Source organism: Chlamydotis macqueenii, chromosome 8 (assembly GCF_036417535.1).
Source record: "Chlamydotis macqueenii isolate bChlMac1 chromosome 8, bChlMac1.mat, whole genome shotgun sequence".
Lineage (NCBI taxonomy): Eukaryota > Metazoa > Chordata > Aves > Otidiformes > Otididae > Chlamydotis > Chlamydotis macqueenii.
This window is the reverse complement of record NC_141563.1, coordinates 22,547,221-22,566,530: the sequence shown is the minus strand read 5'-3', so window position 1 is coordinate 22,566,530 and position 19,310 is coordinate 22,547,221. Positions and strand designations below refer to the sequence as shown.

The 19,310-nt window shown below is 43.8% G+C and overlaps 1 protein-coding gene across 2 annotated transcripts in view; it reads right to left on the bottom strand.

Moving 5' to 3' along the window:
• The window catches only part of SYDE2 (synapse defective Rho GTPase homolog 2), a 28,148-nt gene extending 11,209 nt beyond the window's left edge, over positions 1–16,939 (bottom strand). For both annotated transcript variants that reach the window (XM_086753983.1, XM_086753984.1), the window contains exons 1-3: positions 16,784–16,939; positions 11,932–12,657; positions 2,348–3,447 (exon numbers count right to left, since the gene is read on the bottom strand). In XM_086753983.1, coding sequence (XP_086610109.1) covers positions 2,348–3,447; positions 11,932–12,657; positions 16,784–16,889 — 1,932 coding nt within the window. In that variant the 5' untranslated portion in view covers positions 16,890–16,939. The remainder of the gene's footprint in view (positions 1–2,347; positions 3,448–11,931; positions 12,658–16,783) is intronic.
• Between the last annotated feature and the right edge of the window lie 2,371 nt (positions 16,940–19,310).

Genomic DNA, 19,310 nt, shown 5'->3' with positions numbered 1-19,310 from the left:
TAATAATTGATGTTGTGCTTTGTCTCATCCGGGGAGTGCAACAAAAAGAACTGTCTGGAAATGCATGTTAAGGAAACAAACAGTGCAAACCATTAACATCAAATGATAACATATGTTATCAAACATTACACAAGAGACACAGTTGGGACTGTCAAGCAGTAATTGAATAATACTAATATTTTCCGTAACAGTGAACATGCTGAGCAGTATTTTCTTGACAGAACATGAGTTTCAAATTGGAATAATTTAGTGCTTTATTTTTATGCAAACTTAGAAACAAAGAAATCAGAATAAGCTAGATAGTAAACAAAACTTAAATTATATTTATACCAGTAACCAGGGTTTCAAGAGAATTATAAGTACTTCATTATTACATCTGAAAGATGACAAGATGCTGACTTGCAAGTGTTTCAAATTGTATGAAAGTTTTATGCAAAGCAGAGGTTATTTATCCTGCTCAACGTGATAGGAATGAAACCCACAACACTCCTGGATTGAATTACTAATTCTATCATGTCATTTCATGCACTCATATTTTGCATTTTATCATTATTTACTTTTTGTTTTCATTAAGATCATTTATACAAAGCACTCCTATGATATTAAGGAACTAAGACTTAACTATATTAATTTTACTTTTATCTTAATGTACTCTATAGACAGGTGCACTGAGTAGACAAAAAGACACCTCCCCCCAAAAAAACCCCAGACTTAAGACTGTCCTGACTTAGACCATGCAAATCTAGGTTTGCAAACGAGAGTATTTGTCTGGCCAAATATTAATTCCTATTTAAATAAATGGAATGTTACTCAATGGAACTTGTACTCCCTCTTTCTCAAGTCTGAATATGATCTAGTATTTGCCTAAAACAATTTCTTTTCACTCTAAAGTTGTCTAATGCCACATCTGAAATTCAGGTGGACATGCCATACCATGCCAGTAGTCTCCAGTCCATAGAAAAGTCAAGAGTGTTGGACAAGCACATGGTTAAAACGAGAAGTTAACAGTATATTTTGCATTTCTAGTTCTCCCTGTGCAAATACACAAATTAGATTTCATGCTCAAAAGCACCAGGTACATTCAGACAATTCAGATCCCAATCGCTTCATTGCCAGTGTTGCCTTGATTACCCCATATTATTTGCATGACTAGGTGCTAACAAGCCCAGAAATAAATGCTGAAACCATGGGACACATACATTGGAAAGAATAAAACTTCTCTTTTCCACTGATTTGCGTAATATTAGAAGATTTCACAATAAGAATCACGCAAGTTGTTATCAGTACTGACTTCCAGCAATTACACAGAAATACCACTTCTGTCTGTATTTTATGACCTAGGTTATAAATAGCAGCGTTGATCTCATAACACCTGGAACTACATCAAACTTGTCAGCAATTTAAAATAGTAACAGTAGTAGGTGTGACTACTTCTCAATTTCACCTGAGCAAGAACAGGTATAAAAGAAACCAAGGGTTCACACATGCTGTGGAACAGCATGCAAGAGTCCTCCCACCAGTTTCAAATTAATTGCCAAGGGGAACATTCGACCTTAGGACTGTGCATCTTTCTTTCTAACAGACTTCTTGTCTAGCATCTGTAACGGGGGATTCGTTTCCCTGCTCTTTTCTCATACATATTTTTGTCCACTAGGTTACATCAACCAACTGTATCAGGATGAAGAGAAGACATCAGGCACTGCTGCTTTACAGCATTCACCTCCTGTCTTAATTTTGAAAACAAATTGAAAGGCAAAGCACAGCGGTGTGGGGAAACAATTCAGCCCCTCAGTGTCTCCTCCTCATCTTAACGCTGTGCACAAAGTGATGGCAGAGACAAGCCTTTGGCATGTTTGCTTGAGACTGCACACGTGTGAGTAAAGTTTTGACAAAAGACTTGTCCTCAATCACTTTGTGTCACTGCACACGATGCCTTGGTTTTGGGTAAGAGGGAACATCATACTCTTATTTTTGCAGGTAGATACAGTATGTCCTTAAGGAGTGATCTCTGCCTCAGGAACCAGGCATTTTCAAGTCCCCATCTCAGCTTTGCTTTTTGAGGGTGACTACATGCTAGGAGCTGCAAGTTCATTTCACTGTCCCTAGTCCTAAAACACAACTGTGAGCAAGCGTACCTCTCCTTCACAAAGGCCGAGTTGGAAGCATTGATTTCACACAGTCCTGTTACTCTTCCCACACTACAATCTTCACCAAACAGCAGCAAAGCAAAAAAAGTGACATGTAAAGGTGTTTTTAATTTCCCTTTTCCCCTGACCGCTCATGCTCTCCAGCAACAGCTATCCCCACACAGAAATATTAACAAAACAGACTGAAATACGCACAGTACCTGACAGCCTCTCTTTTCAATCTCCAGAATGCATTTCTGCATCAGAAGTGGCACCATCAAGCCTGCGTTTTCCTTCTCTACAACTTTTCGAACATCTAACCCGAACATCACGGGCTCCCGATCCGCATCGAAACCATCAAGAGAGTTCTCCCACTGCTCCATGAGTGACAGCTTGACATAAATAAGCCCCCTGGGTTCCAATTTGACAGCCAGCTGGTGTGTCTTTGTCACTCGGAAGAGAGTGGGAAGAGCCACAGTTCCGTGACAACACACCCGATTTTTCCGCGGGGTGGGTTCCCAGCTGAACACCACCAGCTTTAAGTGCTGAGCGTTTTCAATTTCTATGTTGAATGTGTGGTCCATATCCAGAAACGTCGTCCTACACGTAAGCAGGGCTGTTCTTGCTTTGTTTACTGAGTCAACCTGTATTGCACAAAAGACATCTTTTGAATCTATTCTTGGTGGTTTTAAGTCTTCAGCACCATAAAAGTGAATGCTCATGAGTCCAGAGATGTACTGAGAGCACTTGGGTTGATCAGAAAAGTTATAGTGTCTGAAAGCATCGATGTCTATTTCAGTTTTACCACTGTTACTCGGAAGGTTCTCCTTTCCTTTCCCACACTTGGTTTCCTGCCCATGTTTACCTGATTTTGTTACAAGTTCAGGAGAGTCACCATCACTGAGATAACCACCTTTGTTAAAGGATTTGGAGCTCCTGGAGCTTTTCTTTTTGTAGGTGTGTTGTGATGACACACTGCTGTCGAGATGGTAACGACTTATCACATTCCTTCTGGCAGTGGTGGCTGAGTTTCCAGAAGATGGCAAAGACACTGTATGGCTTGTATCCCGGCAGCTACCTTTGAGCAGGGAAGGAGGGTTGTCTGAATTAGTATGGCTTGAAGTTCCCTTGACACTCAGTTTCCTGCTCAACTCTGGCAGCTTTTTCATTTTCATTGAAAGCTTCCTCACAGTCCTGGGAGATTTAATTCTATCAGGGAAAGGCCAGTTGATTGATCCACTTTTTTTCAGAGGACTGGGACTTGGAGGAGAAACCTCTGTTGAGGGTATATCAGCCTTGTGTGCAAGTACAACTCCAGACCCTTTAGAAGAAAACAGAAGGAATAATCATTTTCAAACCACTCAGTAACTGCAGTTTGCAGCAATGAAAAAATAAATCTTGAGCTAGGGGAAAACATGTTGATTTGTCATAACTTGATAAAGGCAATTCATTCAGACAATTATCATTCATTCATCAGGCAGATGTTCACAAGCATTCAGAAAGCTGTGCTCTGCTGACTTGTTCAGCCTAATTTGGCAATTCATAGTCAAAAGCCAGATTTGTTCTGCTTTATGGAGATGAAAGGGCCAAAAGCTACATATAAACAAATGAGCTCTTTCACTCGCTGCATTCAGCTCAATCCATTTGTGCTGTATCCCCCATACAAGCAGACATGGCTGCATTCCTGGGGTACAGGTGCAATTAAATCAGTCTTAAGTGGGTGAACACTAGACTATGGCAAATGCACCCTTGTCTTCGAAACAGTTAGCTACGTAGCCAACACATCAGCTGCCCACTCCTCTTGGGTTTAAAGGAAAGACACTCGTCTCTAGCAAAGAACATGACTGTACTCTTGTGCATGTCCCTGTATAACCCCAAAGAGCCGTAAATCCCTCCTGTGTAGATGCAGGCAGTGTCTCACACCTTCTCTTCCATTTCTCTCACCTCCTCCTTTCTGCCACAGGATGGAGGAAGAGGAACACAACAAGGATATATTCCTTCCAAAAGCTGAATCCCGCACTGCCTCATTCCTGCCAGCAACTTTCCATCTGTCCTGGGACAAACATCCTATGAAAGGGCTTAAAGTTATATGGTTCCCAAGTGACGTCCTCATGAGAAATCACTCACCTTTCAAGGTACCAGGGGAGAAGAAGAAAAAAAAAAAAAAGAAAAAAAAACCTTCCTCAATTTAGCAGAAGGCAACTAATTAAGGATCATGATCAGACATAAGCCAGTACTGCACACAGTCAGGAACCTGCGGCTCACCTCATGCTCCAATACACAAGGAAATTCAAACACCAAGTTATAGCTCAAGCTTTTCTCACTTCCACCAGCATGAGGCAGTAAAGACTGCAGGAAAAGCAACAAATTTATACTAGTTAATGAAGCATGCAAGAGGGAAGCCGAGGCCAGAATAACAGATACTAGTAAAGTTACATGAGTACTTTCACTTCGGCACTTTTCCATCCGTTGAGAAACCAACAGTGGCTCTTGGTAGCAATAACCACCCCATTCACTCACTACTTTGCAAATTTTAGCAGCTTCTAACAGGACTCTGTGTAGCCCTGCCTGTACAGGCTGAGGTACCACGGAGCCCCTAAGCACGCTAACCCTGTGTGATGCAATTAGCCCCAGCAGCTCACAGAGACTCAAACACCTGTATCCATCTGTCATCCCCCCTTCCTAGTCAGGGAAAGGAAGAATCCATTTACAGCACATGAAAAGAAAGAAAGAAGCATTGTTTTCATGAGATACTCAGCAAATCATACTTTACAGAGGTTTCTCTTACAGATTTCTCAAAAGCTTACTGCTTTAATTCTAAGCTAATCATTTCAAGTCCAAATCACCAAACAGCTAGTGATTTTTACAAGTTCCCTGCTCATCCAAATTAATTTTCACCATTTAACTATAATTTTTTTTTTATACACTTCAGTTAGCTTAAACAGTTAAATCAGGCAATCCGGTCTTTGACCAAAGTGATTTGTTGTGGTTTTGGTCTCCCCCTCCCACAAAAACCCCTACAAAGACTAGTTCTAATCCCAACAGAAGTCTAGCTTTAATAACTTTTGCAGATAGTTGCTTAAAAGAGTATCTTTAGAAAATAAAGCTTCAGTTATGAAGAATAACACATAGAATCTGTTTTACAGAGCAACAGAGGAAAATTCACTTAACCCTGCATCTCATGGAAGCAGTTCCCTTGCAGGGGAAGGGCTATTTCTAGCACGCCTGCTGTGCTTTTCTGGCAAGCAGCTAGTTAGAAATGTGGTGTTTGATAAAAGTGGACAAAGCCTTCCCTTGTACTGCACATCACAGCACGGTCCCACTGGTGGGCTGGCTGGGAGCACTCTGCAGCAATCAGTGCCATACTTCAGCCCACTAACATTAATCCTCCCTTTCTGTCAAAAGTCTCTGGCACAGGCTTCGAAAAGCAGGCCAGCGAATTAAATTTCCTCCCAGCTCATTAAAACTGAAGAGTCAATCTAACACCCTGACTTTTATGTGTCCAACCTCTGCTGCATTCAACACCAAATAGTTAAAATGAAATATGTGGCTGGAAGAAACTTAACAGTGGAGTATTATGCAGGATGGTATTCCCATCAGCACTGAGCCACATGTTGTTCCACTAAAGCCAGCAATGTGCTGAGGTATGCACGCAGTTTTAAAGACTGTACATGACACAGCTCTGAACAAGCTGCAAAAGGAGGTGCAGCACAGTCCGGTAACACTTCACCTCCCAGCCTACCCATGCGATACAGCTTTCTCACAAAGGTGCCAGAGGAACTGAGCTGTGTCTCGTTCCTTTTACCACATTATAAGGCTGTGCTGCAAACAGGCTCCTCGCTGTCCCTGTCCTCACTCGCTCTACCACCACACATCCCACCTCGGCAGCTAAACTTTAAAAATACCCTTACGGAAGGATGGTAGGAGGAGACTAAACACAAGAGGCACCTGTTGCATAAATGACTACCAGGGTGGCAAGGGGTGCGCGGTCATGGCTGTGTGAAACAATAAAAGCTTTTTGTGACCAAAGAGACACAACTGGGGAGACACGAACAGCCCACAGGAATACAGCGCTTCAGGAACCCAGACCCCCCTCTCCCACCCCACCCAGGCGGGCAATCACTATCGTCCCCTTGGTCGAGCAGAGGACACAATGCTGCCCCAAAGTGAGAGGACTCAAACTCTATCCTAAGGACTTACAACACAGCCCCTGCCAGACATATGCAATGATTTAGCACAGAAAAAATGCTTGTCTGACCCTGCTTAGCCCTGTTTACATGTGCTCGTGCACATACATCACTGTCACACCGACTGCCGGCAACGCACGCTATTTTACAGGCATATTTGATCACCCTATTCTACGTGTATCATTCCTTATTGCTCAAGGGGTTTCTGAATTATTTTTAAGTTCCTCAGAAAACTTATTTTTAGGACAGTGAGTTGAGGTGAATGGGTAAGTCAGAAAACTATCAGTTCCTTATAGCAAGCTATTGAAGTATCAAACAGCCACTCTCGTCGCTAATGGAAATGCTGAGATCCGACCAAACTAAAGCTGGTATGTAATTTAATTTTCCCTACCATTCTCCAGACACACTTCATAAGTACACTACGTTTAACACTGAAAGCATCTCTCTAAAATAACGGCATTAGTGTTGAAGCTCTAAGCCACTTCATTTCAAAAAGAGGAAAAAAAGTACAGCCTACACTGAGGGTTTATAACTTTCAAAAGCAAAGCCTCCCTCCTGCCTAGATCTTTCATTCTTTTCATTATTTTTAAATCAACCCAATGAATTATTGAGAAAACGTATTAAAAATGAAAAAGTGGCAAATCAAAACAGAAAAGCCCAAATATCTCTAATTTGTTCTCATAGCAAACAATGGGTGAGGGAAAAAGGGCTATTGTGTTTTTGTGCTAGATGCCAGAAGAAATATGGATCTGGATCCTCAACTGACAGAAACAGCAGAGCTCTACTGATATCAGAGGCTATGAACTTACTGAGGCGCAGGCCCATTACATCTTTTCATCTTCAGATAGTTCCAGACCTGTTCTCATAGAAAACTTCAGAGTAGAACCATAAATGCCATTAAGAGAAGAATTCATGCTATATCAAATTCAAGTAACTTCAATTAAGATACAAGGAAAATATCACCTCTATCTACATCAGCAACTGGGAAAATAAATCCTTAAAAAACCCCTAAAAATAACTTTTAAAATTGGAACATAATTGAATTTTTTATATGTAACATCTTAATTATTTAAATAAATGGAACCTATTAAAAAAAAACCAAACAAACGCTTTTTAACCCCTAAAATTAGTATTTTGGCCAATGTAGCCTCTGAGTTCCATCCCACATAATGCTTCAGAGTCAAAGAATGGAGAAATTATTAAAAGGGAAAAGAAAAGTCTCTAAGAACACTGTAACAGTAGTTTGTTTTCTTCAAACACTATGCACACTGACACTAATTAAGCTATGACACAACAATCAACCCAGAGATCACTTTTACAGAAGCAAAAGATATAAAATAAACTGCTTCAGATAGCCCATTAATCAAAATGGGAAGTGACTGCAGAGTAACCTCCCGAGGCTCACGCATGCCGAGAGGTGAAGGGGCTGACCACTGCCTGCTCTTCATCACGGCAGCGATCCTCAGAGCATCCTCGACAGCACTACCTCATGAGAGGGTGGAACAAGAATGTGTAACAGCACTTAGGCCTCCGACTGGGCTTCAGAGTTCCGTGTCTACAAAGAAGAATGTGTTTGTTGCTGGTATTTTAAACATTAACAATTCTGCAATGCAGACAAGCCTCAGTTGGCTCTATTCAGATGCTGGCGTCACACCAAGATGCAAACAGCAGCACCATGGTGGATGCCAAGCGCTGTCCGACTGAGTTACTCTCATGGAGGTTTCCTCCCCTCACCGTGTCTTTCACGGCACGAAAAGCAGCTTTGCCCCTACTTCCTGAGTCAGGGGATGTAAACGGTTACTCAGCACAGATCAGAAACTAAAAAGGCAATAGTTATTTTAAATTAACTGCTTCCACTCCACAGCTGCTACATCCTTTTGTCCCTCTCACCAGCAGGTCTTTACGGCACTGTCAGTCCATGGATCAACAACACATGCACGAATAAGCCCTTGACCTTCAAAAGCATGAGCACAAACTCCCCAAATGCCCACCAACCAACTGGCTTCAGCTCTGCAGGAGAAAGAGGGGGCAGAGGGACCTTTCTACCAAACACCAAATCATTTAGGTATCTCAAACATTACGCAAATATTTCACATGAATGCTTTTCTGCCTTATAAAACCAAAGCTCCTTGCACTTGGAAAACAGCTCAATCACAAAGAAGCTTCCACCTGGTTTAAAAAAAAAAAAAAAAGTAAAAATTAAGCAAATAGTATTTGCAACACCTGGAAGGAAACTGCTAGATAAGATTTGCTGCCCAGTATACTCTATGTGTAGTGCTGGAAGCTTACTTGCAATATTTAAGCATGCAAAATATTTGCCTGCATTGGCCCCAGAAGAGGTACCAGGAAACCAGGATAGCCCTCACGGTCTAAGTGGAGAAAGAGCACAGCAGTTTTAATGTGGTTTAAGCCAGCCTCCAGTTGGCATGTATTGGGGTTAAGTGGGAATATGGTATCAGCCTTCACTTCCTACAAAGGTGAAAAGAAATCTGTTTTCGGCAATTCCTATCAGGATTTTCTATCCAGAGAGCTAGCACACACACATTTACAGTAGCAAAAGCCCAATCCAGATCCTGGCAACCTACAGTGTGGAAGTCCTACCAGGATGTCTCAGATACAGACGCATGTGAGATGATTAGGAAGACACTAATCCCAACAATAATCCTCCCCAAAAGCAGAAATATTACAAATTCTTCAGAAGGCACTATTCAGAGCTCCACAATATAAATCTATTGCAGGAGCCAACATTTCAAAGGGGTGTTTTTCTTCAAGATTTTGCAAGTGATACACACTTCTATAAAAATACGGTTAAGACTTAAATCCTAAACAGTGGTAAAGAACATTTTTCGTATTGTATTTATATCAAAAAATATTCCTATTTTCCAGTCACAACCATTTTGCCTGTTCAAGACATCAAATTAAAAACAGCCTCCAGGGTCCTTTCCACTTAAATTCTTCTCCCACAGACCTAAGAGCACATGCTAGCACTATGTTTCTACATTAACTCGGAACCAAGTTATCTTCTTATTCTTACCTTTTGTGTACTTGGTATAAACAAAATAAACGAATTATTGTCCCAAGCTCTGCTACAGAGGCGCCTTATTATAAATCAGTTTCACTTTAAAGGCTAGTATGGCTAGAATTATTCATTAAGGAATTACCTGACAAATGCAAATGGCATTTACTGCAGAAAGTTACCAGATTAACACCAGGAACTAACAGTGTAAATTAAGACTATGGGACAAATTAGCATATCTACAAGTATGATCCACTTTATTGATAATATTTATGGGAAATATCTATTGGGAAGACTCCCAATAATTGAATTTATTTTTTCTTAATCTTCTGTCTAATAAAGACTCTCTTGAAAAAATAACAAAAAGAAAAACAAAAAAAAAAATCCATGACCACTTTCTTTCTACAAAGCTGGAAATCCAAATAAGGTAGCAACATTGAAAGTCTTAAAGTTAAAACTGATTCCATTATCCAAAGAAGAAAACAGCAAATGAACAACTATATATTTTGTTGGCTTTTATAGTGCTCCACTTTCTTCTGTCTATGCTTTCAGTACTTCGGACTCTAATGCTAACTGACATTGACATACATAAAATCATATCAGTAAGAAAGGCAAGTAGACTTTTCCCCAAAGTAGTAATTGTTTATTTGTCAGGATTTACTGCTAAGGTACCAAGCTCGCTAAGAATATAGTCATCCATTTCATAGCAGTTATGTAATTCAAACAAGGTCCTAACACAAATAAAGTTAAATTGGCCATGTTGCCCTTTATGCAGTAATTCTGTATGGATGAGCTGTCATTTTAAATTTGACTGAAAATAACTGTAGACACCTTAACCGGATTAAAAAGAAAAACTAAGCCACTTCTCCATAATAAAGCCAATTACCAAGCAGCAGGGATCCACTTCATCATCAATTAATCTAGTCAATGTGGTCACTATTCAATACATGCAAAAGGAGAGTTGCATTTAAAGCACTTTAATTAACTCAATGCATAACAAAATAATCAGGAGAAATTTATAACGCTTTTCTCCTGGTTTCAGGAGACACTTTAAATGCACAGTTTTGCTTTCAGAAATAAGTGTTTCTCCAGTATGAAAACAATTTAGACTTTTTTTTTTCCCTACAGAAAGGGATTTAAAAACAAGAAAAGAAATAGTGATCTATATTGAGGGATTAACTGCCTAAAGGGGAGTCAAACAGTTTGCAGGACACACACATGCCTTTCCTAAGTAACCATGCTTACTGACCTCTACAAAGCACCTAGAGCTCCAGCAATGACAAAAATCTACCTAAGAACACGGTATTTCGTCATTCTCGCAAGCAAATATAACTGGTCTAAGTATTTAACGCAGCTATGAAGTAGGCTATTTCTAAATAAATCCCAATAACTTTAACACACTTTGCAACTAAAAATATGCTTGTATCTGCAACATTTCCACATAAAGAACAAAATATGAGCTCCCAGAAGAGAAGACCAAGTATTTTTTCTTCTGCTGTTTACAGCGGTTGCTTTGGTGCCTTTAAAAACAAGCCCTGTTCCCAGAAGTAATCTCTGCACTGGGAATCCAGGCACAGCAGCTCCCAGCACACAGGGTCACAGGGCCAGAAGCTCGCCGGGTTGGTGAGGCGGCATGCAGGGCTTCTCTGGAGGGCAATGCACACCCCAGCTCTGACGCAGGGGTTTCAGGGTCCCCTCTACTCAGCCAGGCAGAAATACAGGCTCTGAAATGTCACTGGATAAGGTTCACACTTTCTTTGCAAAGAGCAGAACTTGGAATTCCGTGTCTCCTGCACTTCATGCTAAGCTTCTAATCCTCAACAGGATACTAGAGTTAAGGTCAAGAATATAAGACACCTTAGTAATTAAAAATAATATCTTTTTGGAAAGGGTTGGAGTTTTTTTCTGCTTCCTTTTGTTTAGTGTGGTTTTATTTTTGTTTGGGTTTTTTTTTTTTTCAACAGACTGGGAAAAATCTTCAATTAAGATGCTGAATTCACACACTAATGGAATTATGAAAATGCAACTATCAACCACTCTGCCAGAGATAACAAGGAACAAAGAGGCTGGCTTCTGAAAGTGAAAACCACTCCTCTCCAGTCCATTAGATTAGCCGGAGACAGTCAACAAGACACTAATTACAGAAAGCAATGTGATGAATAGCGTTTATATGGTCTTCCAAAAAGTCTTTATTAAAAAGTCCCAGACAGCAAGTTAAAGAAACTTCTGCAGACATTAAGTAGCTTTGAGGCTGGAATCCAAGGCCAGGGCTAGCTAAGAGAAAGGAAACCCAGCATATCCTCACATCACCAGGTTTTGGCAAGCTTGCCCCTGCCCCCAGGGTAGGGGCCAAAGAATGCAGAGGACAACCACACCTGCACATGCCATGAACAGACTGACTGAGAAACCACTGTGCAGCTCTACATTTAGTAGGTATCAGTCTCAATTTGAATTATTTTTTTTATTAATTTGACATGCACTTGCACTGGCAGTTTGCTTGATAAAGATAAAAGGAGGAGAAAGAAAAGAGACATAAGAAGGGTTTATTCTTCCTCTAGAAGAAAACAGAGGACATAACACTTCTGTCCCTGAACTCTCTTACCTGGTGAAGGGCGCTTACAAGCAGGATTGTCCTCCACTGCCGGCGCACCGGGAGCCTTGCAGGCAAACCTCTGCCGGTGCTGCTGCACGTGCTCCTTGGGATGGGCAGCAGCCTGACTCACTTCACTGGGCTGAGCCGTCCGACTGTCCCCTGTGCTCTCCACAAAGTGTGGAGGGCCCTCGTGGGGACCCATGGCTGTCCCTGTGTCACCCCCAGGCGGGGTTTTGTACCAAACTGCTGGGGAGCCCACAGCAACAGGGCTATTCACAGCAGAAGGGTGGACTCTGGGCAAGTCTGGCTCATCATCTTCAGGGATGGGGTTGTACCATATTTCTCCTTCATCATCTGCATCATTATCCTCTCCGAAATCCAAAGCAGCGCTCCTCAGCGCAGCAGGGTTTGCGGTGCTTGGCAGGGCACTGATTGGAGCACAGCTTCGCACCGGGTGCTCCCGCCCCACCGGTGATGTGGAAGGAGCCCACGGCACCGCAGGTTCAGGAAGCAGGATGGGAGATTTGGGTACCGAGATAACAGCCCTGTGTGTTTCCTTACAGGCATTTTCTTCTGGAGGAGGAGGAGGTCGGTGCGTGCTCTGCTGCAGCCAGCTGCGTTTCTTAGAGACAGTAATGCTGTTCACCTGCGGCCTGTGCTCGGGTACCTCGCCGGCCTGGAGGGACTTGGGCTCCTTCCTGCTTCTCGAGGCTATGTAAACATTTTCTATTAAATCTGTTCCCAGGAAGAAAGGCAAAAAGAGAGGGAAAGACAAATGTTTAGAATATTGTTTTGCTTTTGACAGATGAACACATATGCTGTCATACGACATATGCATTAGACCTCACCTGAAAGGACAAAAGGTAAGTTGATGTGGTCATAAAATTAGATTTCAGACTGTCAAAGCAGAATGTGCACATAATTAATAAAGAGTCAGGCTTGCTTGGCTGTATTTTTAACACCATGTAATTTAGATAAATGGCTGTGAGATAGCCCTGCTGAAAGGTCACACATACTTACGACAGAAATGGCTGCTTTTTGTTCAGCTAGCTTCAGGTACAACTGGTCTGGAAAGTTGCTATGTGGTATTTCCACAGTTTCCTTACGCCAGTGAAGAAATAGCCCTTGGTTTCGGTATAATGTATAACTTAAATGGCTACAAAAAACCCACATAGATTCACTTCTAGATTTAGATACAAAATAAAGGTGAGGGTATGTCTTGGACAAAAAAACTCCAGAAAGAACTGTCTGTACCAGCTTCATCATATAATTAAGACAGAAGTGCCCTCTGATTTGTGTGGAATAAAACAAAACACACCATCATGAAAGGAAGGACGGAGGAAGAAGAAATGTAGAAAAGGTTTTAAATATCTCATCACACAACAAAATTTTCATGAAACATCTAATCAAATTCCACTGACTGCTCCCAAAACTTGACAAAATTTCTTTAAAGCAACAGCCAGATATTTAATTATGCATTGAAAAAGCCACTTGCACTTGAGCCCCGTGTCACAGCACGTCCAAGCAGCCCCTCAGCAGCAGAGCCATAACCTCAGCAGGCTGAAGGGCACCGCAGCAGCACATCCCATCCAGCGAGGTGCGACCACGCAAGGAGTGAGTACCTCACCCCTGAGCAAGCACCAGCCCCTTTGCTGGAAAGAAAGCTGCAAACGCACCCAAATTAAAAACAGGGAACAGAGGTCAGATAACCCTCAGCCACCTCTGTGGAAGAGAGTAATCCAGAGAGGGTTAAAACAGACAATTTGTTTTCATGTGAAGCCCTCTACAACTGGAAATTCCAGGTGGGAGCAGCTATTTGATACCGCTGGAACATTATTCTCAGCAAAAAATTACTTACATGCCAATAACAGATGTTAAAATACACACACCTCTCTGGAGGACTCAAGGAGCAGCTCTGTAAATCCAGATAAGTTTGCTGTCAACAGGGAGACAGGAAAAAGACTGTCATTTGGAACAGCTTCCCTTCGTCCCTCTTTTTAGCTTTGTACATTAACGACAGAAGAGATCCTTGATAAGATCTGAAACACCCTACCATTTCATTTGATGAAAGATTCATCGTACAGCGATTTTTTTTAAAATGAGGTTTGCTTGTTTAGTTAAACTGTAGTATGAACACTGTGATTTGAAGAATTAACTTGGTTCAAAGAATTAACAAAATTAACTGTGCTCACTTTGAAGACTGTGCACACCTCCACTGAAATCCTTTGCTACACTGGGGTCCAAGTCAGTCAATTAACAGAATCTGAGGAAAACATGAAAGCAGGGCTGAGGATGCAGATCTCTGGCAAAGTTTCTGTGATTTGGCATCAACCGTATCCCTTCCCCCACCCAGAGCCTGGAAATGTAAGTGTGCCATTGTAAAGGTTCCCCTTCACACAATTTCACTACTATTTCAAGTAAGAACTAACCAAAAGGACAGGGAACTAATCTGCAGTGGGCACAGGGCTACGCCTACATTTCCAAGAAGTCCGTTTGTATCGGAGACTTCTTGGGCGGGCATCCTCCTGCCGGTGACAGCGACCTCAAAGCCCTCCACTTCTGCACAGCGAGCCCAAGGAGCCGTCCCTGCTCCGGTGACAGAAATAGATGGAGCATCCGAGAGCTGTATTTCCACAAACAAAAATATCTGCTGCTTCCTGCTTCACTGTAGAAATGCAGGCCCTTCCATACTGGTTAAGACAGCCTACAATTCCCAAAACAGCGGGCTCGTAAGTGTAGAGTGTGCGCAAATATGCACCCAGTGACACATCTGGCATCAACCTCAGGCTGCCCCTCGGTCTCAGCATCAGCAGATGCCCACAGCAAACCCAACTTTGTCTTCAACACCCATTCGGGTATCTCAATAACAAACCATCTGCAAAAGCTTACCGCAGAAACATTCCTAATCAAGTACCTCCAGCGCACTCCAACAACCCCGCTGCTTGCAGAGACACGCCACCTACCACACGTATTCAAAACTGCCCCTGCTCCATCTCTGAATTAGCCGACGCGCTGCCAGAGGTCATTGATCGTAAACGTCCCCTGAATCTCATCCAAACGATACACTTCCACACACATCTTCCAGCTGCAGTTTCTGCAATTGACAGCAGTATTTGCAAGCACTGCTTCCCCTTTATTCAAACTTGGCCCTGATCCTGAAAGCCCTTATGGCTGCGTTTATTTTAGTAACAAACTGTTTCACATGCAAGTATCTGCACAACCAGTGGTTCTGTATCAGTGCAAGTTTTCAACATCATCAGCTGTTACAGTAACGAGCCAATTTTAAATAAATACAAAGAGGTACACCAATCAGGCACAGACTTTTGGTTCTAGAGCAAAGGTTCATTCTAAGGAATGCTGTCTGCTCTCAATTAGTATTCTAACACATTTAATGTATTTTTTAAATATATGTTAAACCTCAACAGATTAGGTGTCCACACAAATACAAAGCAAGACAATGGTTCTTTCTCAAAAGGCTTCAATATGGTGTTAAATTAAGAAAAAAAAAAAATGTCAGGCAGCTCCTTTACCTTCCACTCTTATCTAAGAAAAAAAAAAAAAAAACTTTAAAAATCACTATTTACATTTAAAATGTTATGGCTATAACACATGTAAGCTCAAAAATCAGAGCCTCAGTGTTTCAGCTCAACTGAGGCCAAAACAGATACTCTCCCTATTAAGTAGGCATATAAAATATTTCAATATGATATTGTGCACTGCTTTTCAAATAGTAATGAAGAGAGGAACAGCTTTTTCCAGCCTCTCCATATATGGATCAAAACAATTCATGGTTCTTCCAGCTGTAATAGTAGCTATTTAAACACTTTTTTTTTTCCCCATTAAGTTTTCCAGTAAAACTAAGAAATGTAAGAATTCTGTATGGAAATGCAACAACAGCAAGACTAAAAATTTACTTGTAAGCTTTCAAGTGCACTATTAAAAAAAAAAAAAAACAAAACCAAGCAGCAAACAAAAGCCAAAGAATGACAGACAGTCATATGATAAGAAAATGTGCGAGGACTCACACAAAGCAGTGGTCTGAATTCAAGAACCTCTTACTTTAATGAGGGATTTTTACTGCTGAGAAGGGTAATTATGGATGTGAGGATGTTACCGTTGAGGACTGATTCAAGACCTAAATTTAGATTTGCTGAACTGCCTTGATCTCTGCTCACAACGAATTTGAAGGTTACACAAGATCTGGAAAAGAGACAACAACCTTCCCAAATACGAGTAAAGCGCTTATTTAGTTTCACCGCATACTGGCGGCTCCATCGAAAACCTATCGGGCTAGGGCTCTGGTTTTGTTTACTTACGGTTTACACAAGCTAGCGCTGAGCAAAGAACATAAAGTTGGCTTTCAAACACGGACGGTGGGCTTAAAAGACCCCGTAAGGAACGGCGCGGGACGGAGCCCTTTCCCGGGGCCGCGGGCCGGCCGGGGCCAGCGCAGCCCCGCCGCTGCCGGACTCACCGGCAGCAGCCGGGCCCGGACGGCGAAAGATGGACGTGAAGTACGAACGGCACCGGCCAGCCCCGGGGCTCGGCAGAGAGAGCTCGGGTCGCTCCCGGACACGAACACCTAACTGCTTTCTAACGCGGGCTCCCTTCGCTACTTTTCAGAGGAATTTTAAAAGTTAACGCCGGGAGGCGGAACCGCGGGTTTAGGACGCGAAAGCCGCTTCGACAGAGAGGGGTGCACAGAACGCGGCCCCGCGGGGAGCGGGCACGGCCCGCGGGCCCCGTGGCCCCCCGCGGGGAACCGCCCGCCCGCCCAAGCCCGGCAGGTGAAGAGGCGGGCGGGCAGCCGAAGCCCCGCGGCCGGATCCCCGCGGCCAAGCCCCGGCCCGCAGGCACTTACCCTGCGGGGCGCAGACCCCGCCGTGGCGGTGCCCGGCGCCCGCCGCCCCTCGCTGGGACCTCCTGCCGCGCAGCTTGGAGAGCGTCCTGCGGAGCGGGTCGGCCATGCCTGGGTGCTGCCTCCTCCCCGCCGCCTTCAGCGGGCGCTGCCCCCCGGCCCGCGGCTGCCCGCGAACCCCTGGCCCGGCGGCGGCGGCAGCCCTGGGCCGCGCTGCCCCATGGCGGCGTGGCCCCGCGCGCCCGGCCCCGGCTCCGCCGCGCACATACTTGGCATAGCTGAGCGGGGTGAGAGGGCGCCCCGCAGTGCGCATGCCCGCACCGCCGCCCGCGCGGGGGGCGCCGCCCGCCCCGCCCCGCCCGGCGCTCCGCGAAGAGAGGCTGGGGCCGTTCCTCAGGGCGGCCGGAGCGCCCCAGGGAGCGGGGAGGGGGCTCCGCCGCCGGTCGCTACAGGGCGGAGCAGGGCGGGAGCACCGCCTGTGCCTGCTGGAGGCGGCCCGGGCACCTGGGGTTGCCAGGGCACGTCCTGCTCGCGGACGGGGTCCCCATCGGTGCCCTCAGCCGTGCTCGGCATCTTTCTCCCCGCACCTCGGGCATCTCCTTCTCCGTTAGTCGTATGCCTCGCATTTCTCGCCAAAGACCAAAAGATTCACAGCATATTTTAAATACTTCTTTTCCCTTGATGTTATTTTTTTTTTCCCCAGAGAAACAAATCTCTAGGCAGCAAATGTATTTCCCCCGCTGGGCCCAGGCCGTGCGTGTGACAGTTCTCGTTTCCTGGCAGGTTTTTAGACAGTTCCCCTGCAGCCCGGCCCCTGGGGAGCAGCGACTCGCCCTCTTGAAAAGCCTTCGCACGCTCCTCAGCGGAGTCCCGCCAGCGACGCGGGGATGAACCTGGCCTTGGCGTTAGTAGCCTTCAGTATTCCAGCCAAAATACTGTTGCAGATATTGGGAGTAAAATGAATCATAGAATATAGAAGTGTTAAGAATCAATAGTAATTACAGATTATAACTTTAAAATAAGGAAACTGCCACTGACACCAATTTGCTGCTAAGAAATCCCCTACCCTTTCCATCTCGATCTGGGAATCGAGGTAATAGAGATGAGGGAGATTAATGAGATAATTTTTTTTTATTAATCGCAGAACCGTAGCCGCATAGGGAGTGGGACCCTAGAGATCTTATAATACACATTTGTTAGAAGCTAGCCTAGCATATCTTTAATACAATGGTAAGTCCCAAACACCCCCAGATCCCACCTTCAGAAATAGGCCCTGAGCCATCACTTTGGAGCCAGGAAAACCAAGGAGCATCGCGACCTGTTCTCAAGACCATATATGGAGATTTCAAGGAGGAGTTTGACCAGCGAATTTGAGGAGGGGGCGTTTTGACGACCACCGAGACCACCAAAAGACCCTCGACTCAAAAGACTGGGCATGCGCGAGTGGGTGGGGAAATGATGTAATGGTTTCTCAGAAAATTTATGTTTATGCATATTATTTCTTGGAATTTAATGAATATGTATAATTAATGTGTATTTAACCCGTGCTGTTGATTAAATGGGCGCGCACGCTAGGTGGAGCGATCCCCCGTGCGCCCAGCGCTGCAATAAAGAAGTGCCTGCTTCTTAACTTCTCATTGCTGTTAAGGAGTTTTATTCCGGATTTCGGTAACAGTTTTGGCACCCCAGATGGGACACCGCTTCTGAACCTCGACGGATCCGAGGGATCGCGGGACCTCCAGCGCGCACCGAGGGATTCTCGGGGAGAACCTCCGATCCCCGGACCGAAGGGCTCGAAGCAAGACCCCTGGGATTAGGGTAAGGCACTTCTTTTATTTGGAATTTGGATAGCCTGCCCATAAGACGCAGCGAAAGCTTCGCAGGGTTGGGGCTCAGAGGGTACCCGTTTGGTTTGGGAGCCTAGGCGTCTGCCCGTAAGTCATAAGCGAAAGCTATTGCTGGGTTGGACATTTGTGTATTTGGGGACAATTGTCATTTGCATTATTTGGTATCTGGCATTTGATATATATTTGGAATCGGAACACGGTAACTGATATATGGAATACGGCATTTGGTTTTTGGAAACACCTGGTACTCTGGTATATATACACGTGTATACTTGCTATACTCGCTGTACTTGCTATACTTGCTATCTTTGCTATCCTCGCTATATTTGCTATATTCGCTATATTCGTCATACTTATTATTTGTTATAATGTCCTTGTTTAAGTTGTTTAAGAGTAAGAGTAACAGTACAGGAAGTCTTAATGAAAAGATACCGAAAACATCACCGTTAGGATGTTTGTTAGCACATTGGAGTGAGCTGCATGATGATTTACGCAGGAGTAAAATGATTGAATATTGTAATCATTGGTGGCCTTTATATGTTCTAGAAGATCAGGAGAAGTGGCCGGTTAATGGGACTTTGAGCTATAATACTATTTTACAGTTAATGCTGTTCTGTAGAAGAGAGGGTAAATGGAGTGAGGTGCCGTATGTGGATTTGTTCTTTTACTTGAGACAAAGGACA